At 40.6% G+C, this 21,687-nt stretch overlaps 1 protein-coding gene across 5 annotated transcripts in view; it reads right to left on the reverse strand.

The window, feature by feature from the left end:
* Positions 1-21,687, reverse strand: part of GUF1 (GTP binding elongation factor GUF1) — a 46,618-nt gene that overhangs the window by 16,344 nt on the left and 8,587 nt on the right. For 4 of the 5 annotated variants that reach the window (XM_032789900.2, XM_032789902.2, XM_032789904.2 and 1 more), the window contains 5 exons: positions 18,389-18,466; positions 12,453-12,536; positions 11,742-11,806; positions 10,239-10,442; positions 6,740-6,879 (listed from right to left, as the gene is read on the reverse strand). In XM_032789900.2, the coding sequence (XP_032645791.1) occupies positions 6,740-6,879; positions 10,239-10,442; positions 11,742-11,806; positions 12,453-12,536; positions 18,389-18,466 (571 nt within the window). The remainder of the gene's footprint in view (positions 1-6,739; positions 6,880-10,238; positions 10,443-11,741; positions 11,807-12,452; positions 12,537-18,388; positions 18,467-21,687) is intronic. The other variant, XM_032789901.2, reaches the window with a different exon arrangement.

Here is a 21,687-nt window from a genome sequence, read left to right on the forward strand (position 1 = left end):
GAATATCTTTCTTCCGTTCCAATTCACTTGTCCTACAGAAATATGCATCTCATATGAAAGAATTAAAAAGAATTGAATGTTCAGAAATGGTCATATTCTTAGAAATTTACCATGATGAGGTAAATACATTTCAACTGCAACTTTAAAGTTTTAGATTTACTTCAGATAGAGCAGTGGTTCTCCAACTTTTGTACTGGTGACCCCTTTCACATAGCAAGTCTGAGTGCAACCCCCCTTATAAATTAAAAACACATTTTAATATATTTAAACACCATTATAAATGCTGGAGGCAAAGCGGTGTTTGGGGTGGAGGCTGACAGCTCGCAACCCCTCATGTAATAATCTCGCAACTCCCTGAGGAGTCCCGAACGCAGTTTGAGAACCCTTGAGATAGAAATATCATGAAAAATTGTTACAATTCAAACCCAACAAATAAGATTACTCTATGGGAAACTGAATTGCTCTGAAAGGTACACCCACACATTTCTGGCCTATTAACACATTTGCAGCATTACTGGAGGGCATCTATCAATTGTAAGGGATTAATACTCAAATGCCTCCCAAGCAATAAAACAACATCTGTAGTTTTAAATAACTCCTGCTGTAACCTGCCCTACACATATAATTTATACCACATAAACAGAATTAACGCCTTTTGAGCCATTTAGCTACATCTTGACAGAGTATTAATGCCTTTCGATGAAACATTCCTTCTAAATACATGTGCAGCACAAAAGGCAAGGAAGTAATGTGCCACATCAAATCATTAAAAGTGAAAAGATTTAAATAGTGAAACTGTCAGATTGCCGCTGCCATGGAAACGTGCCTGCCGCCCTACAGGCACACGGACTGCCCCCGCCATCCGTGGCGGCAATTCGGTGTGCTGCTTGGGGCGGCAAAAACTGTAGAGCCGGCCCTGGGAGCAGTGAACAGTATCTAGGAACAGAAAACAATGGCGGCTTCTGAGGCTTCTACTGAGGAGAGGAGAGGAGAGGAGAGAAGATGGTTAGATGCAGAAGCTGGGGAACGTACATCATCCTTAAGGGAGTAACTGGCGGAAGCTACTTATGCATGCAACGTCACTTGACAGAGCTCATGGCAGAGAGGATCCAAGGATTAGAGATGAAGCTGGAGATGATGATGGAATTTAGAAGAGGATTTGAAGATATAATGCAGAAGAGGACAGAGAAGGTGGGACAGCAACTAAAGATCTGTGGACAACTGCCAAACAAAAGGCGCTAAAGGGAAAAATGTAACCATAAAGACAAAGCAGAGGAAGAGACAAAGCAGAGGTGGTGAAATTGAGTCGAGTAACAGTTTTGCTGCACTGGAGAATGACAATTAAAAACAGGCAGAAGATGTGGTGGCAAGAAACAAAAGAAAGGAAACCAGTTCCTGCAGAAGAGAGGAAGAGATGATGGACCTGAGCCTAAGGAAAATGGAGGATAACTATTCATACTAATATCAGGAACAGACAGATCTATGTGATCAGGGTCCCTATACTCAGAAGAATTGACAGGCCTATAACTAGAACAGATCCACAGAACAGAAGAGTGTGCTATGTCCCAGAAGCCAGGATACAATGTGGCTGTGAGCTGAAGAGGATCCTGATAGACGTGGGCAAAAATCCACTAGCTGTACTGCAAGTCAAGATGAAGGACGCTGCTAGATTCTCATCGATACAGATCAAGTATGACTATGCTCAGCTGAGTAAGATGCTAAAAGAAGTTTAACCTCAGGTGATTTTCAGTGGGATACTTCTGGTCCCTAGAGAAGGAGGGAGAAGGCATGACAAGACAATTAAGATCAACAAATAGCTCAAGGATTGGTGCAACAAGGAATGCTTTGGGATGATCTACTATTGAGATGCATTTAGGGAAACAAGACGTCTCAACTAACGGACCCCACTTGAGTACCTGGGTTTAAATTAGATGCGGGAAGAAGGCTGGGAGAGACTCGTAAAATCTCCATGACTGGCATCAATACACAGAAGCAGGAAAATCAGTTAAATGAAGACACAGTAAGGGATAATGGAACACCACAAGCTAGAAAACTGGGTGAGGTCCAAGGGAAACAACTGAAATGCTTGTTCAAGAATGCAAGGAGTTTGGGGAATAAAATGGAGGAACTGGTACTACTGTTGTAGGAGGTCAAACCAGAAATTATACGGATTACAGACACATGGTGAAATAGCACTCATGACTGGAATATAGATATTGAAGAGAATGTGCTGTTAGAATGAGAAAGAAAGAACAAACGAACAAAAGAATGAACGACAGAAAGGTAAACATGGTAGGAACTGAACACCAATGAAGCTATAAACCGTAAAGAAATACAAGTGATAGTATAGAAAAAACAAAATCTATTTGGGTCACAATCACTTTGAGGAAGGATTGTAAAAGAGGTGTGTTGGGATAGTGTAATGGGTCTGTTATAGAAATGGAAATTATATCGTAATGGAAGACTAACTTCCCTGATACAGATTGGAGAATAAATACTAGTAATGCTCTTAGGCCCAGTTATTCCTGGATGTGACAGATTACAGTTTTTTTCATCAAATTGTCACTGGACCAACAAGAGGTGATGCAAATTTAGACTTAGTTTTAGTAAGTAGAAGAGCTGGTTGTAGGAAATAGCTTTGGATCAGGTGATCACAAATTGATATATTAAATAGAAGGATAATCAAAATCAGGTTGTCAACTATGTTTTTTTTTATTTTAAAAGGGCAGATTTTAACTAATAACCTTAATTTCCCAAAGAAGTCAACTGGACTGAAGAGCTCAATGACTTAAATGTGGAGGCTTGGAACTTCTTCAAATGAACTATACAAAAACTATCTGAGAAAACTGCATCCCAAGGAAGGGGAAAAAACTTATAGGAGAAAGGCTCCAGGTCCAGCTGGATGAATAACCACCTCAAAAAGGTTATTAAGAATAAGGGGAGGCCTACAGGGATAGGAAAAGGGATTACCCAGCACAGGAAGATACATAATGGAGGTTAGAAAATGCAGGAATAAAGTGAGAATTTCTAAAAGTCAAGCTGAATTAGCTCTTGCCAAATAAATTAAAATAAGAGAATTTTTAGTTATATAAATAAAAAAAAAAGAAAAAGAAAGGATGATGTTGGCAGCTATGCAGTGTAGATAGGAAGGAGACTAAAGATAATCTAGGTATGGTCCAAAACCTAAAATGAATACTTTGCCTCAGTTTTCAGTTATTATGATCATATGGAACATGTGCATGAAGGCACCACGACTGATGAAAATGAATGTCCAGAAATGGAAATTACCACAATTGAGGTGGAAGAAAAACTTAAGAGCTTGATGCGTTCAAGTTGGGTGAAAGGGGAGTGGGGAAAAACAGTAACTTTCCTCCCAGAATACTGAAAGAACTGGCACGTGAGATTGAGAGCCCAGTAGCAAGGATTTACGGAAATAAATCTATCTACTCAGGGGTAGAACTATATGACTTGAGAACAGCTAATATTGTATTTATTTTTAAGAAAGGGGGAAAAAAGGTGATCCAGAAATTACAAACCTGCTAGACTGACCGCAGTGGTATGCAAGGTTTTAGAACAAATCATGAAGGAAAGAATAATTAAATTTATACAGGTTAATGGTAAAGAGTTTACCAATGGTAGATCATTGCTGGACTAACCTAATTTCATCTTTTGAGAAAATAACTTTTACTGCACTTTGATTATCTAAAAGATTGAATATAATTGGACTTCAGTAAAGCATTTGACCACACATAAAATTATTAGTTAAATTAGGGAAGATGGGGATTGATACAAGCATTGTAACGTGAATAAGAAATTGGCCAAAGCAGAAATAGCACTGGGTTGTGCTGAAAGGTGAATTATTGAACTGGAGAGAGGATACTAGTGGAGTTCCTCAAGGATCAGTGTAGGGACCAATCTTATTCAAAAATTTTTTTAACAACATTGGCACAAAAAGTAGATGTGCACTAATAAAATTTGCTGTTGATATAAAGTTTGGAGGCATCATCAGAGGAGGATCACATTATTACACAAGATTATCTGAATGACCTTGAAGACTGGACTGACAGAAATGGGATGAAATTCAATAGTACAAAGTGCAAGGTCATGCATTTGGGGTCTAATAATCAAAATTTATGCTACAACCTGGTGGCTCATCAGTTGGAAATGACAGAGGAGAGAGACCTGGTGTGTAGGTCGATCAGAGGATGAGCAACCAACATGATGCCTCTGTGAAAAAGGTAAATGCAGTCCTAGGACATATTAGATGAGACGTTTCCAGCAGAGATAAGAGAAGTATTAATGCTATTGTAAAAGGCATTGGTCAGACCTTATCTGGAATACTGTGTACAATTCTTGTTACCCATGCTCAAGAAAGATGACAGGTTTGCCTGTGATGGTGGGGGATAGAGAACAGCAGCCCTGGTCCTCACTTCCAGTTTATGTTCCGAAAGCTCATGCTTCAGGATTCAGCCAGCCACTTGCAGGATCAGGAAGCAACACCTCTTCCCGTCCTCCCCTCGTTTCCATAAATTCTGGGAGGATTTTTAATCTTCTTCCCCTGAAGCATCAAGGATGATCACAGCTGGAGACAGGATACTTGGCAGTGTGGGCCAGGGATCTGACGTGGCACCAAGAATTCTCTCTGTCTCTCTCAGGTGCTTGGTTGGCTGGTTCCTGCTCATATACTCAGTCTAACTGATCACCATAAGTGGGGTCAAGAAGGAATCTCCATCCCCAGGTCAGACTGGCAGCCTCCTTGGGATTTTTGCCTTCCTCAAAAGCATGTGGGTGTGGATCACTTACCAGGATTATTTGGGTATATCTCATTTAATCGTTTCCCTGCCACTGCCGGGGCCTCACGCACTGGTGCAACTCTGTGTGTCCTATTCTCTTGCCTCTGGCACTTAATAGTCTAGTTTCCTGTGGGTCTCATTTATTTTGGTCTTATTTCCGCTGTTGGATTTAGTGTGTGGGTCCTAGGTGGTGGTGGTGGCCTATGATATGCAGGAGTTCAAACTAGATCAGCAACTGTGGGTCAGGACCCCAAATGGGGTCACCAGGGTTGGCTTAGACTTGCTGGCGTCCAGAGCTGAAGCCAAAGCCAGAGAGCTTCAGCCCTGTGTGGTGTGGCTCAGGTTGTAGGTCCCCTGCCTGGGGCTGAAGCCCTTGAGCTTCAGCTTTGGCCCCCCTGCCCAAAGCGATGAGGTTCAGGCTTCGGTCCCCCACCCGGGGCAGTGGGGCTTGGGCGGGCTCAGGCTTCAGTCCCCCCTCCTAGGCGTGTGAAGTAATTTTTGTTGTCAGAAGGGGTTTGTGGTGCAATGAAGTTTGAGAACGCCTGGACAAGATGATCTAGTGATCCCTTTTGGCATTAAACTCTATGACTATACACTATTCCATTAAAAAAATGTTAGAAGGACATTATTGAGGTTTCAAAGTTAAACCCTCAAAAGTTTAAGACATGCTAGAATTAACTGTTTTAATGTTTGTGCTTAACGTGACCCACATATCAAGAGCACACAGAACCAGACTGTAGTGGAGTTCAGCATAGTTCACAATTTGAAGGAGCAGAATGCTTGACAAAACAGCGGGGGTTCCATGGTGCTAGGCAAATTGTTGTTGTAAAGCAGCTAAATATGGATCAATGAGTTCCTGCTCGATTCCTTTGTGTTTCAGATGGGTAAGCCATTCCTTCCCCTCAAACATAGTTAAAGATGCAAAAGGTCAAGCAGCAGCCTAGCAAAAGCCTAAGGGCCTGTGAGGAGAATAGAAGACACTCAGATTTTTTCCAACTTCAAAAGAAAACAATTGTCACAAAGGTAAGATTGATCTGAAGCTTTTAAAGAAAGGAAGACTTGTATGTGAACTACCTATCCCTGAAATTCTGTTTTTTTTTTTGTTTTCATTATTTTTACATTAGATCCACAGTCATTTCATAAATATATATTTTATCTTCACATCTTGGCAAACAAGATCTGGACTGCAGAAGCACACTGCAAATTATCCCAAGAAATTATCTTCTTTTATAGCTTCCAACATGATCATTCATCTGAGGAAGTAAGTGGACTTTTTCCATTCTCTCAACACAGGTTCAGAAGATAATTAATGTGGCTCTTTTCTTCTGCTGCTTCTCCTTACAATTATTTCCTCATCTTCTGTAGACAGAAATATTGCCTCCTGTGAACCTACTAGAGCACGCAGTGAGAGAAAGTCAATGTCACTACTGACATGCTTGAAGTTAAGCACACACTTAAATGTTTTGCAGGATCATTTTGACAACCAATTTTGGTAACACTTTAAAAAAATAAAAATAAAAAAAGGTGTGAAACAAGGGCTGCAAATGATAAAATAAGGCTTTTCCCATGGAAAATGGTTCACAAAAGACGGTAGAAATTGCTTATCAGGAGGAACAAGTCCAAATTAGTGACAGGATTCTTGAAGATGTACAAGTTTATTTTCAGCCATGACAGGCCTATGTGAGCTAAGATGATCTTCCTATAGTGAAAATAAGTGTTAGCCTCTTATTTAAAAGCAATCTGCAAGCTCTCTTAGTCTTGTGTAAGTTAAACACAGGAAAATTTTATAAGGTTATATAGGCATCATATACCACTCTAGAGTAACTCTGCTAGTGTGCTTTCTTAATGTGGATGCATGTTCTTAAATTTCAGTTGCCTGAGTAGCTCTCCTACTCCTGTATGCAACATAAAACTGCTTCCAGTTTTTGAATCAATATACTCCTCACCTGCAAAGACCATTGGTTTCGCTGATTTAAAGCCAGGCAAAGGCTCCACTGGCTGCTTATGTAAATACAGCGTGTCTCCTATTTGGGCTTCCGTAACCTCTTTCATCCCAGCAATCAGATAGCCCACCTGTCCAGCATATCTAAATAAAATTGGCATTATGTGGAAATATTTATCTTGTTTAATAACATTTCAAGTTTCTGCCTCTGCAGTTAGCCCCCTCAGAAATATAAGCACATGTTCTCCCCCAAAGTGCACATACTCAACCCAAATTGTTCCATCTCTAGAGACTCTCTTTACAGATGGATCTAAGACCTAGTTACTATTCAAGGTTAAATGTCTATTTGAGGCTCAGTTTTTGGATTTCCAGCCCTACGCTGTTTCAAGGCAGGGGCTGGGAGGTACTTTTCTGACATGTAGGACACAGAAGCCAAAGTAGTATCCACACACTACAAAGCCAGTTTCAGATACAAGGAAAGGACTGCTTGGGCAAGGAGCAATGTCACCCCTCTGTTTGACCTCAAATCCCAGTTACTACTTTGGTTGTGGAAGCAGGTGGATCACCATCATATGCTGCTGATGGTATGGGAATCCAAGGTAGATGGTTAAATGTAGAGTTGTGCAGTCAGCAAAGCAGCTAGTTCAGCCTTCCCCAGCTTCACTGAAAACCTCTGAGAAGGGCCTTTAATCAGCATTCAGCTGCAAATTTTGTCAAAACTTACCTCCACTCTTTGACTACGGCTACCTGCTTTCCCACACTGCAGGGGAGATGAACTAGTTTCCAACAGCAGTTGCACCTGGAGACTTACACTAAAGGCCTTCTCTGTTTGGGTAGATAAACAGCTTCCTGCCTCACTTGCTTTGACCATGAATCGGAGACCACTCTCCATGCTGTTCTGCATTGCACTTATGCACAGAACTTCAATGGGTGTCCCAGCACCAACTATAAAATGATGCCCCCTGTCATAAACAGATAGCTAAGGGTTAATGTTTCTTTTACCTGTAAAGCGTTAACAAAGGGAACCAAACACCTGACAAGAGGACCAATCAGAAAACCGGATTTTTCAAAGCTTAGGAGGAATTTGTGGGTGTTTCTTGGTCTTGTGGTCTTTGTCTGTTCTGTGCTCTCTCAGCTATGAGAGGATCTGATTTCAGTCTTCTAATCTTCGTTTCGCAGTTGTAAGTACAAAGGTAGCAAAGTATAGTTTTAATGTTTTTGCGTATTTGCATCTGTGTATCTTGCTGGTTTTGGAGCTTTATGTGTATTTGGCTATCAGTACTTTAAATTGTATTGTTTTGGTAAGGCTGTTTCTCCTTTCATTGTTTATTCATTTTCTAATAAGTTGAAACCCTTGTATCTTAACATCTAGATTACAGAGAAACTGACTATTCTTATTTTTATATTTCTTTTTTTTTTTTTAAGTTTTGCTTTTAGACCTGTTGATTTTTTTTTCTCTCTAGTTGACCCACAGGAAACTGGTGGGAGAAAAAGGAAAAAAAAAAACAGGGGAGGGGGAAAAGCTGCTCTCTGTGTGTCTCTCCTAGGTCCCAGGCGGGACAAAGCCTAGGGGGGAAGAGAGAAGAGAATTTTTCTGTTTCCTTGTCTTTGGGTTGTGTCTTTGTGAGGAGAGGAGAAGCTTCTTGTATTGTGATGTAAAGAGGTCTGATCAGTAACTCTCAGGTTAGCCAGAGAGGAAATTCTGGGTGGAGAGAGAGGTGGGGGGAATGGTTTTATTTCCCTGTGTTAGGAGACTCAGGCAGCCGAGTTTGGGGTCCCAGGGAAGTTTTGGGGGCACCCAGCGTAAGGCAATGAAATTCCTGGTTGGTGGCAGCCTATCAGATCTAAGCTGGTAATTAAGCTTAGAGGCTTTCATGCTGGTACCCAATCTTTGGGACGCTAAGGTCCAGATTTGGGAATTATACCATGACACCCCCACCTTCCACTCTTACCCAAGATAGCCTCCATGGGTGAATTGGAGGCTCAGACTACATATTCAGCATGCTATTCAAACACTGCTCTGATGGCTTTTGTGCCCAAGATATCAGACCAGTGCCCCCAGCAAAATAAAATAAAAACCTGAAAAACCCAGTGTACAATTTACTTGTGCTCCATAACAAGTGTGAGCACCAGAGTTATGAGTGCTTTCACAATAATTAAAATACCATCAGCACTCAGGCTGCCCATTTAGCTCTAGACACCCTTTAAAAAGAAATCATGTTTCCCTATCTTAAATAAATAAAACCTCTACCTATTTTTACACCTAAAATGCCCATTCCTCTAACTCTCTCTTCCCCTAGTATACAGTCTCTAACACCAAGCAGATGCCCATGATTGTTAAAGGAGCTAGCAGGAGGCTTCCAAGCCAAACGGCCTTTATTCTCTTCTCATTAATTTATCTCAAGGGTTGTGATTCACACACAGGAGTAGTTATACATTCTGAAAACCTTTTAAAACTATATTTATGATTTTAAAATACTAATCAGACTTCAGGATTTAAAGGGTGGTTCATTTCATTTTGTTCTTCCAGTTTTATTACATTAATGTGATATCACATTGTCAAACCTCTTGGTTTGATGGCAATAAATTGTGTTGTCAAATGAGAGGCACAGTGTGTCCTTGAAAGTAAAGCTTTTATCATCTATTACACACTAAACATGTGTGAATGGATTGATCATTAAAGGTGCAGGATTGATAACTCAGGAGGCTGAGGGTGTTTTTCCAAAAGTGGCTAAGTGACTTCTGATCATAAGTCCCACTGAAAGTCAACAAATGTTTCTCACTCCTAAAAAGAACAGAAGTACTTGTGGCACCCTAGACACTAACAAATTTATTTCAGCATAAGCTTTTGTGGGCTACAGCTGTATGTATGTACAGCCACAAAAGCTTATGCTGAAATAAATTTGTTAGTCTCTAAGGTGCCACAAGTACTCTTGTTCTTTTTACAGATACAGACTAACACGGCTGCTATTCTGAAACCTTTCACTCCTAAGTCACTTAAGCATTTTTAAATCATCTTTTTAGTTGAAGAACCGCTATACAATGAGTAACAGTGATGCAGTAAGCTCCTAACCTAAACTTGTGGCTAAGTCATATTGGTAAGGAGACCAGCTCTATAGATGAAAGGGTAGTTCTGTCACCAAACCCATTCAGTCCTTGATTTCTCTCTGCTCACACTGCAAAGAAGGGTCCCAACAGTGAAGCTGGTGGTCTGCATGGATGTGTTGTGGACACTTGCTTACTAAAACTGACTGAGAATAGCAACTCAAGCCATGAAGCTCCTAGACAAAGAATTTCAGAGTGGGATTTTCAAAATGCTCAGCATTGGCCTAAATGTAAAATGGAACAGCGAGAAACAATGCAGAGTGCTTTCAAAAATGTACCCCAACCCCGTCTCAACCATCCTAGGCTAAAACTGAACAGATGATCTAGAGATTCAAGATATTATATCTGATTATTCTAATACTCATTTATTATGGTTTTTCCCCCAAAGAACTTCTTACAATTTATGAGTTGGCTGTTCATTTGGCGTCAGAATTCCTACTTCGTTAACTTCATAGGTCTTCCTTGTGTGAGCAGACACAATCTTATGTCCTTTCTGAACCTCTCCTCCAAAGAGCGCAATGTTAGCTATGACACCCCTGTAGTGGTCGAAGGTGGAGTCAAACACCAAGGCTTTCAGTGGGTCACTAATGTTAACACTGGGTCTATTAAGAAAAATGTAAAAAATACATTTAATATACATTAAATAACAAACTGTATACTATTTTTCATTGAAAGTCAAATGTAAATTCATCTGTTTCAAAACATTCAAACAAAATGTTCATACAAAAATAGATGCTAGTCTAAGTGCAGAAAACAAAAATCTTGAAGCTGTGTGAAATAGGAGATTTGCTATTTAGGGCATACAGAATATTATAAGAAGATTTTTAAACCATTCCACACTTCCGTTTCTGATCATAAACCTATGCCAGAAGACTGATCTCCTAATATTAATGTTCCAAATTAACCATATATTTTGTTCTTGTCGTTGAGCTTCATTTCATGATGGCAGAAATTAATTTGAAACCATTAAAGTGTTTTTTTTCTCCACTAAAGTTCTCACCATCAAGAATATCATACTGATACAGTTCTTCTATCCCCCACTGACTTCATTATCATTTAAAGTTCTGTTTGGCATTTATCACTGTAGGTATTACCTAATAAGAAACAAATAGAATTAAAAGCAAAATGCTGATTTAAAGTTGAACTGGGATTTAGCAGCCATTCTTGTCATGCTGACAATGGTCAAATTCCCAAATAAAAGTCTTGATAAAACTGCAGTTCAGGCTGTAAAAGTTGAAAATGTGTATTGGTAACTCGGGGCCCTGCAACAATTTTAACTAAACAATGTCATGCTCAGAAGAGAGAGTGAAAATCTAAAACATTTGATTAAATATAAGTATTTCAGATATTTGTGCTTCCCTGGATTGATCTCCAGTTACTTACAAAATACTATCTGGGGAAAGTAAATCATTTCTAAAAAGGAAATTTAAATAACCAATCACAAAAATTGTATTGCTTCCTCTCTGCTCCCCTGTTTGTGGGCTTACACCAGTAGTGTTCGAATGTAATGGATTTTCTCTCTCTCCACACTTCATATAATATCACCTATGTTAATGGTTTTTGTGTTATATTCATCTTTAATAATTCTCATATGGCGGGGAGGGGGAATACGCACATGGTTGAAAGGATTTACCAAGCAATGAAAAATCTCTTTTCTCCAAATTTCATTTCTCAAAGTGAAACAAAATCTTGTCCTAGTCACCTCAAAAATAGAAATCCTGCCCTCCCAATCCAGTAAGAGGAAATCACAAGTGAGAAATTTCAAGCAGAATGGATTTGGTATAAGGAATTTAAAAAGGCAGCTCAAAAATCTGTCTAATTACCAAAAGCTAGTTACCATCCTAAATAAGCAAAAACCTCTACCACTGGCTCCATAAAACTAATAAAACACTAAGACTTACGGTGGAACCTTTTCAATAACTTCCTGAAGCACCTTTTCCACATTCGTTCCTAGTTTAGCAGAAATCTAGAACAAGTTCAGAAAAAAGTTTTATTGGGAATAAGTCTGCTGATATACATTAGCTATTACACTGAAAATGAAAGCCATCTTAATTTTGACATGTTAAAAGTATGATGCTTAGCTACAGACTCAACAGGCAAACTTTTGGGCATATTAAATCAAGCATTTGTTAAACTATTAAAAGAACCTGATATGTCACAAACATTTCATAGTAGAGAAACAGACACATCTCATGCAGAAGGAAAGACATCAGGGAAAAAGAACATGATAGAATCTGGCATACACACAGCACAGGAAATGATTTCAAAATTTTCGGTGACACCTCTATCCATTAGTCCCAAAAAATCTGATACTTTATTTGAAAGTGTCTTCATTACTCTTCTGTTTTCCAGATGGACGTTAATCTCAAAAAGGACCTTTTCCCTCTTCTTAACAGAGTAAGAAGAAATATACACTGCATGTCAATAAATAAAATAAATAAATAAAACCTCAGGAATTGATTTACTTTAAGATATCAGAGGGGTAGCCATGTTAGCCTGTTACTTTTTTGAAGAATACACATTTTTCATTTGAGCTCCAAACAGGATTTTAAGAAGTCTAATAATCAGTTATTAAACATCCAGATTTTTTAAAAATATTTAAAAGATCTTACCCTAATACATTCATCCTTAGAGATATCAAATAGCTTTTCAATTTGTTTCTCAACCCTTTCAGGGTCTGCATTCTTCAAGTCAATCTACAAAACAATATTCTTGTTACACATTTGAAATACAAGTCACACACACACCCCCCACTTCTAATATGTCAGAATTCTAGATCACCAAAATAAAATTAAAAAAAAAATGGGATCATGAATACAGCAAGTAAATAAACGGCTGCCTTTATCAGAAGGATCCTATTAAAGCATTCCCTAAAATGAGTCTTAAAACAGTCTTCCCATGAGGGGGAGGGAATGACCTAGGTAAGCAGGCTTTAAAAGCCAGAGGCAGAGCGACCAGGGGAGCAGAGCAGACAGGGAGCTGCAGACAGGGGAGTTTGAGAGGGAGTTTGACAGAGGGAGGCTTACAATGGTTAGGAAGACCTGCAACACCCATGCCAGCACTGCTTCTGTCTCCTCCACCTGCGCCTGTAGCCAGACAGAGCACCTGAGCTTCTACCCAGATCCTGGTGTGGTTTTGCAGGGAGTGTAACTTGCAATTTCCACTTACTGATATCCAGGCTGGGGGGGAGAGGGGGGCACCCCATGTGAAAGGTGCCTACTGGTGGAATCTCTCAGACAGCAGGTGGGAGAGCTACAGGAGGAGGTGGCTAGGTTGAGGAGCATCCGAATCCACGAGTGATTCCTGGACAGCGTCCACATGGAGATAACTGAGATAGCTGTCCCAGTACACAGGACTGCTGACACACCACTGGTGGAGGAGGAGATGGCTCAGGGTGGACACTGGCAGCTCCGAACCCTCCCGCTGTGGTAATAGGTAACCGTTATGCTCTTCTTAATACAGGAGAGAAGGAATCACCCCCTACAGTAAAGGAAGAGAAGACTCATAACCCTAAGGCTGGGAGGTCTGCTGCCACCACTGAAAATAGGAAACGTAGGGTAGTGGTGGTCGGAGACTCTCTGCTGAGGAAGACGGAGGCGCCCATCTGTTACCCTGATATTTCATCTCGGGAGGTATGCTGCCTGCCGGGGGCCCGTATCTGAAATGTTACAGAGGCATTGTCGAGGATTATCCAGCCCTCTAACTACTACCCCAAGCTACTAATCCATGTGGGCACAAATGATAGTGCGAGGTGTAACACTGAGCAGATCAAGAGTAACTACAGGGCTCTGGGAGCACGGGTGAAGGAGTTTGCTGCACAGGTGGCATTCTCTTCGATTCTTCCTGTCAAAGGTCAAAGGTAGGGGTCCAGGCAGAGACAGATGCATCATGAGGTGAATGCCCTGGCTGCGAAGATGGTGTCGCCAGGAGGGCTTTTGGCTTCCTCGACCACGGGATGCTATTCGAGGAAGGACTGCTAGGCAGAGATGGGTCACCTTCTCGAGAGGGGAAAGAACCCTATTGCCAACACAGACTGGCATAACCTAGTGAGGAGGGCTTTAAACTAGGTGTCGACAGGGACAGGTGAGCAAAGCCACAGGTAAGTGGGGAAAACATGGAGACCTGGAGATGGGGTCGAAACAAAGAGGAGGTAGGCTATAATGGCAAGAGAGAAAGGAGGGTCAGGGCAAAACTGGGAGGCAAAGATCAAATCAGTATCTAGATGCCTATATAAATCGAGAAAGTAATGGGTAATAAGCAGGAAAACTGGAAGTTATAATAAATGCGATACAACTATGAATTGTTGGCACATTGAAACTTGGTGGGGATAATACACATGATGGAATGGTTTGTGTGGATGGGTATACGTTTGCTCAGGAAAGGATAGACAGTGGGAAAAAGGGAGGAGGTGTGCCTTATATAGTAAAAATGTACACACTTGGACTGAGGTGAGATAGAGCATAAGGAGACGGAAGTGGTTGAGTAGTCTCCGGGCTAGGAATAAAAGGGGTAAAAAACAAGGGTGATGGTTCGTGCTAGGAGTCTACAGAGCCAACACAGGTGGACAGAGTGGGTGAGGCTGTTTTTTTAAAAACTAACAAATCATCAAAGCCCAAGATTTTAGTGGTGATGGGGGACTTCAACTATCCAGATATATGTTGGGAAAATAACACCGAGCGGGCACAGAACTATCCAATAATTTTTGGACTGCATTGCAGACAACTTTTATTTCAGAAGGTTAAAAAGCTACTGGGGGAAGCTTGTTCTAGACTTGATTTTAACAAATAGGGAGGAACTCGTTGAGAAATTTTGAAAGTAGAAGGAAGCTTGGGTGAAAGTGGATCATGAAATCATAGAGTTTGCAATTCTTAAGGAAGGGTAGAAGGGAGTACAGCAAAATAGAGACATGGATTTCCAGGGAGGCAGATTTTGGTAAAGCTCAGAGAGCTGATAGGTAAGGTCCCATGGGAATCAAAGACTTGAGGGGAAAAACAATCTGAGGAGAGTGGCAGTTTTCAAAGGGACACTATAAGGCCCAAAGCAAGCTATCTGATGGTAGGAAGATAGAAAATGTGGCAAAAAACCACCTGGGCTTACCACGAGATCTTGCATGACCTAGAAATAAAAAGAGTCATATAAAAAAAATGGAAACTAGGTCAGATTACAAAGGATGAATATAGCCAAACACACAGGAATGCAGGGCAAGATTAGAAGGCAAAGGCGACACAAATGAGCTCAAAACTAGCTATGGAATAAAGGGAAACAAGACCGACTTTTTTATCAATACATTAGAAGCAAGAGGAAGACCAAGGACAGGGTAGGCCCAACTGCTCATGAGGAGGAGAGAAACAGTAACAGGAACTTGGAAATGGCAGAGAAGCTTAATGGACTTTTTTGTTTCGGTCTTCACTGAGAAGTCTGAAGAATGGCCTGACAGTAACATGCTTATGGGAAGGGGGTAGGTTTAAAGAATAAAATAAAAAAAGAACAAAGTTTAAGAAAGTCAATTAGAAAAGTTAGATGCTGCAAGTCACCAGGGCCTGAATGGATAGATGCGATCCTAGAATATCAAAGGAGCTAATAGAGGAGGTATCTCGAAGCTCCTAAGCTATATCTTAAGGGTTTTAGACGAGATAAAGCAAAAAGACAGTTAAATCACTTTAAGAAAAAGTTAGATGCCTGCTATACAGCTGAGAAATGTCCTAGATCACTCAACGGGCTAATAGAGGAAGTATCGAAGCTTCCGCTATTATCTTGGAAACGATGGGGACGGAAGAGATTCCGTAAAAGACTGGGAAAACGGGAATTATGCCCATCTATAAAAGGGAAAATAACAACCAGGAAAAATACAGACCAGTCGTTATCTGTCCGAGGAGATAATGAGAGAGTACAGTAAGAAATCATCTGCACACTGAGGATAGGATACGAGTGAAGTGTGTTTGTAGGTGGGGAGTGACAAAGAGTCAACCCAATCTGATGTTTCTAGTTAGGGATACGTTTGTGATAGGTGAGAGGAGCGTGAGTGTGGGATTCGGTATACCACTTTGTGTGTGATGGCGATTAGCAGCGGCATCTCGGCTGCATAACATAGCGCTAAACTAGGCAAATCGAATTTGTTGGTGTGTGGTGTTGTGTGGGCTAATGGTGAGTGCGTCATGGCTCGGATACCCGTCTCAGAAGAAGTAGTTATATGTTCAATCCACTGGAAATGTTATAAACAGAGGGGATTCGCAGGGTCTGTTTTCGGCCGGTTCTGGTCATTTTTCATCAATGACTTAGATGTTGCATAGAGTCGCTTTATAAGTTTGCGACTTATACCAACTGGGAGGATTGCAACTGCTCGGAGCGGACAGGTCCTAATTCAAAATTATTCTCGACAATGGAGAAGGTCTGAGGTAAAACCAGATGAGTTTCATAAAAGACAATGCAAGTGCTCCATTAGAAGAACAATGCGTTTCGCCCAACGACGGAAGACTGTCTATGAAGGAGTATGGCAGAAAAGGATTCTATGGGTTATAGTGGCACCAACTACATTGCTCAACAGTGTGATGCTGTGCAAAAAAAACAAAAAAAAAAACACAAAAAAAAAAAAAAAAACAAGGAACGCATCTGGGATGTTTAACAGGTGTGTAGTTGAGCCAAACTGGGTCTTCTCCCTCTACTCTGCATGAGTTAGGCGTCAGGATATTGTGCTCCCGTTCTGCCCACATTCAGAACCGATGGAGGATTGACGAGAGATCCAGAAGAGCACAGATGTTCAGGTCTTCAGAACATGCACTACTGAAGAAGCTAAGACTGTTTGTTTAGTTTGGAAAAGAAGACTGAGAGGGTGACATAACATGATAGCAGTTTTCAGGTATCTAAAAGGGTGTCATCAGGAGGAGGGAGAAAACTTGTTCACCTTAGCCTCTAATGATAGAACAAGAAGCAGTGGGCTTAAACTGCAGCAAGGGAGATTTAGGTTGGACATTAGGAAAAAGTTCCTAACTGTCAGGGTGGTTAAACACTGGAATAAATTGTCTAGAGAGGTTGTGGAATCTCCATCTCTGGAGATATTTAAGAGTATGTTAGATAAATGTCTATCAGGGATGGTCTAGACAGTATGTGATCTTGTCATGAGGGCAGGGGACTAGACTCTCGAGGTCCCTTCCAGTCCTAGAGATTATGAATCTATGAATCTTTTAGAGACCTGCGTATAACAACAATTCTTGTAGAATACTGCTAACAAGATTGCTAGTAAGGTATAGACAGGTTACAAGTTTCAAAACAGCTTTATAAACTATGCTATAGCCCAGCACTGTAAAGTTCTATTTGCTTATTCACTTCTGGCAAGATTTTATTTTTTCCCTTTGGTGCCTTTGAAGGGGATGCTTTATTATAACAAAAAATGATTAATAAAAAGAAGGGAGGTAGATTTTGTACCTCAGTTGGAAAAATTCATGTGATGTTGCAAGTCCGCATCTAGCACAAGGGTAAAACTACTCAGCCTTATTTCTAGAGCAGATATTGAGAAAATTTTACATCTACACATTTCATTTCACTTAACTAGATAATCAATAACCTATCTCCTGCTTTTCCACCCACACAACCCTACAGGTAGATCTTGTCATTTGTGGAGTGTTTTTCTTAAAAGCTCATTAAAGTATATTTCTTGGATATTGATTACGTGACAAGCCAAATACTTTCACGCATGTATCACCTTTGGAAACAGAAGGGGGCGGGGCAGGAATGAAAAGCATGCTGGAATACAATGAACACCACAGTGGAAGTTAAGTGATCTTTGTAGAAAGTTGGCTGTGTGATTTACCAGAAATTAAAATAAAGATAGAGAATTTTGTAGCAGACTGACATACAGTGTTTTAAATCATCACGATAGATTTGCTTAATAACGTTGCAACCTATCAAGAAAAAGTACCATCATATTTAACATTCATTTTACCTTTCTTCATAGTTTCAGCAGAGGTAAAGGACTGAATAGAACAAGGGAACACCATCTCACCCACAATGCTGTTTTCTTGTTTCTCCAAACTAAGATTCAGAGTGAGTCAAGCTCAGAAGTGATGCAAGTTACATATTCCCAAGAACCCTACCTTAACATAACTTACACCCCAATGAGCTAAAGATGCACAGTAAACGAGGTGAGGGGACAGTTTAACTTACACCTTCCAGTTTGGTTTTGCCTTGACTAGGATTTAAGGTGTGCTGTTAAAACACATTAGCTAAAACTCTGATATGTCCTAAAAATCTAGCATAGACAAGGCTGTATAAACTTAATGCCCAGTGTGTGGGGACTCTTTCATTGCTGTCACCCAAGTAAAGTTTCTGCTTATCATACTGTGTAAAATGACACCTTTCAGTGTCTAAAATTCACCGCAAATAGTTTAAAATACTAATATACCATATTTATTACAGATTAGCAGCTTAAAACACAAGTAAACTTCACTCCATCTTTTGTTGCATCCCTCAATTTGGTGATACATTTCTTGTATTTCATAATTTTGTCATGGTTATGTAAAAATTGCTATATATAAGTCTAAGACATTATTACCTTGTTTATAACAGGAATTATTGCCAGTTGTGCTTCAAAAGCAAGATAGAAGTTTGCCATCGTTTGTGCTTGAATACCCTGGAAAGCATTCATAAACAACATTTTATTACCGACTACTGCTATGTTCTGTGTTTAGGGTATTAACAGATAAGAAGCCTATTTTCCTATTACACACATCGCTTCTTTTGGGGAGGTATTATTCTCTTTAACTGGTTTTCAATAATATACTTTTAGATAATGGTAATATAAAAAACATGGAAATAATGTAATAGTAAATGTATTAATGCTGAAAAATAATTCCCTTCCACAGTACCATATGAACCTATTCCTGTTTAAAAGATAATTGGATGACACTTAATATTAAGGTTCTGTTTATAAAAAGTTAAAAAGTAATAGATATTCCAATAAAGCAATTGCTATAGAATCCAGTAGGTCAACAGGTTGCTAATAATCACCTATAACACCTTCTACTGATGTACTTATAACTAGAGCTGTACAAATAATTGATTTGTTAGTTGGTGCAGAAGTACACACAATTTGGGCAAAGATATCCCTTAAGAATGAATTTATTAAAGGGGGAACTCTATATCCAAGTAAAGAGGATAGCTAAGATGTTAATAAAGTACAGATAGGTGCTAGTATGGAACAGTGAAACGAAACACAGTTCCATTTAAAGATCACACATGCAAGCAAGCAATTGAATACTGACAAAATGTACAAGTGCCTATACACAAATGCTAGAAGCCTAAGTACTAAGATGGGGGAACTGGAGTGCCTAACATTAAATGAAAATAATTGATGTAATAAGAATCCCGGACACTTGGTGGAATGAAGATAATCAATGGCATATGGCAATCCCAAGATCCAAATATACATGAATGACAGAGTGGGGGAGGAGTGGCACTGTATGTGAAAGAAAGCACAGAGTCAAACTAAAAATCTTAAATGACTCAAACTGTACCATAGCATCTCTAAGGATAGAAATTCCATGCTTGAACACTAACAGCATAGCAACAGGAATACATTACCTACACTTGACCAGGATGACTGACTGACTGACTGTAAAATGCTCAGGGAGATTCGAGGGGCTACACAAACAGAAACCTTCCCAGTAACGGATTTCAACTATCTTCATATCTTCTATGTATATGTCACTTAAGGAAGGGATGCTGACACCATAAATGACTGCTTCCTGGAACAGCTTGTCCTGCAACCCACAGGTTGCAGCAATTCCTGATTTAATCCTAAATGGAGCAGAGAATCTGATCCAAAGGTGAATATAGCTGAACCACTCAGTAACAGTATCTATAATGTAATTAAATTTAAACATCCTGGGGTGGGGGGGGGGAGGAAGGGGATGAAAAAACCCTCACTACAGTAGCATTTAACTTCAAAAAGGGGGATTATACAAAAACAAGGAAGCTACATAGACAGAAATTAAAATGAAAAGTCATAAAGGTGAAATGCCAGCAAACTGCACAGAAACTATTTAAAAACACTGTAATAGAGACTAAACTAAAATGTATACCCCAAACAAACAAAAAACCCAATCAGATAACCAAAAAAGACCACCATGGTTGAACAGCAAAGTAAAGGAGGCAGTCTGAGGCAAAAAGGCATCCTTTCAAAATTGGAAATCAAATTTTACTCAGGAAAATAGAAAGGAGCATAAACTCAGGCAAGTCAAGCATAAAAGCAGAAGATAACAGGCCAAGAAAGAATCTGAGAGGCAGCTGGCTAAAGACAGAAAAATGAAGAGCAGATTTTCTTTTTTAAGTACAGCAGAAGCAGGAAGCCTGCCCAAAAATCAGTGGGGTCACCAGATGATGGAGGTGCTAGAGGAGCACTCAAGGAAAACAAGGCCATTGCAAAGAATTTAAATGATTTCTTTGCATCAGTCTTCACTGAGGGGAAGTGGGGGAGATCCCCACAGCTGAGCCATTTGATGACTTGGGTGACAAATCTGAGGAACAGTCATAGATTGAGGTGTCAATATAGGAGGTGTGGGAACAAACTGATAACTTAAACAATAAGTCATCAGCACCAGATGATATTCACTCAAGAGCTCTGAAGGAACAGTAATAGGATATTGCAGAACTACTAATTGTGTTACATAGCCAATCACTTAAATGAGCTTCTGTGACCAGCCAGATACCCAGGCTGAACATCTGCCAGCCAAAGGAGTGGCTGCAGGCAAAACAGCCAATTAGGGTGGTGGCTGCAGACAATTAAGGTGACAGCTGGACCAGCCAGTCAGGGCCCAGCCGGCCAATATAAAAGGAAGCTGCAGACCAGAGTGAGTTAGTCTACTGCAGGGAGCCCTAGGGAGAAGACTAGCATCTTATAGGGCCTTCAGTACCAGAGGATGGGCAGGGGCTAGCAGGGAAGGAGTGGCCTGGCTGTGGACTGCCAAGCTGCTGTGACAAGTGGCTCAGCTTTTGTTGGAGGAGTCCCCCCTGAGGGGACCAGATGTTAACACGGTTGGAGGGCTGTGCCATGAAGCAAATGATGAGAGAAAGGAGCTATAACAGGTGCAGAGGTGAGGATGGGAGAGACGCCGCTGCCGACACCACCACCTGAGGGTGTACCCACTGGGACTGAGCTAATTCCTGAGACACTCAGCAAGAGGCGCCAGTGTGGTGAGAGCAGCAGAGAATCCTGTGGCACCTTATAGACTAACAGACATTTTGGAGCGTGAGCTTTCGTGAGTGAATACCCACTTCGTCAGACGCAGGTAGTGGAGCAGGTAGTGGAAATTTCCAGGAGAGTAGGGTATATATGCTAGCATTTAACGCTAGGACATAACGGGTTAAGTTCAATCAGGAGGATGAGGCCCTGTTCTAGCAGTAGAGGTGCTGAAACCCAAGGGAGGAGAAACTGGTTCTGTAATTGGCAAGCCATTCGCAGTGTCTTTGTTTAGTGCTCCAGAGCGGGGGATGGTGTTCAATTTGCAGATGATCTTGGTGGGATTTTGTAGGTGTTAGTCCTCTTGAGGTCGTCCTAGAGCGATGCAGTTGTACCTGCAGATGGCTTGGCTGTAGACATGTCGTGTTGAGCAGGGATGGAGTGGAGCTGGAAGGCTGCATGCGAGTCAGTAGGTTTTCGTTAATTGCAGGCGGTATGATGATTATGTGCCATTATCACTTATTTTGCACGTTGGTGTCTGAAAGTGGACTTGTCCAGACAATGGATTGTGATTGTGTCCGACGTGGAACTGGATGCATGGAAGGTGGAGTCACATGACACGATTCATGGTGGATTTTTCTAGCCAGGTCTCCTTCATGCGGTACAACTGCATT

This window comes from Chelonoidis abingdonii, chromosome 5 (assembly GCF_003597395.2).
Source record: "Chelonoidis abingdonii isolate Lonesome George chromosome 5, CheloAbing_2.0, whole genome shotgun sequence".
NCBI lineage: Eukaryota > Metazoa > Chordata > Testudines > Testudinidae > Chelonoidis > Chelonoidis abingdonii.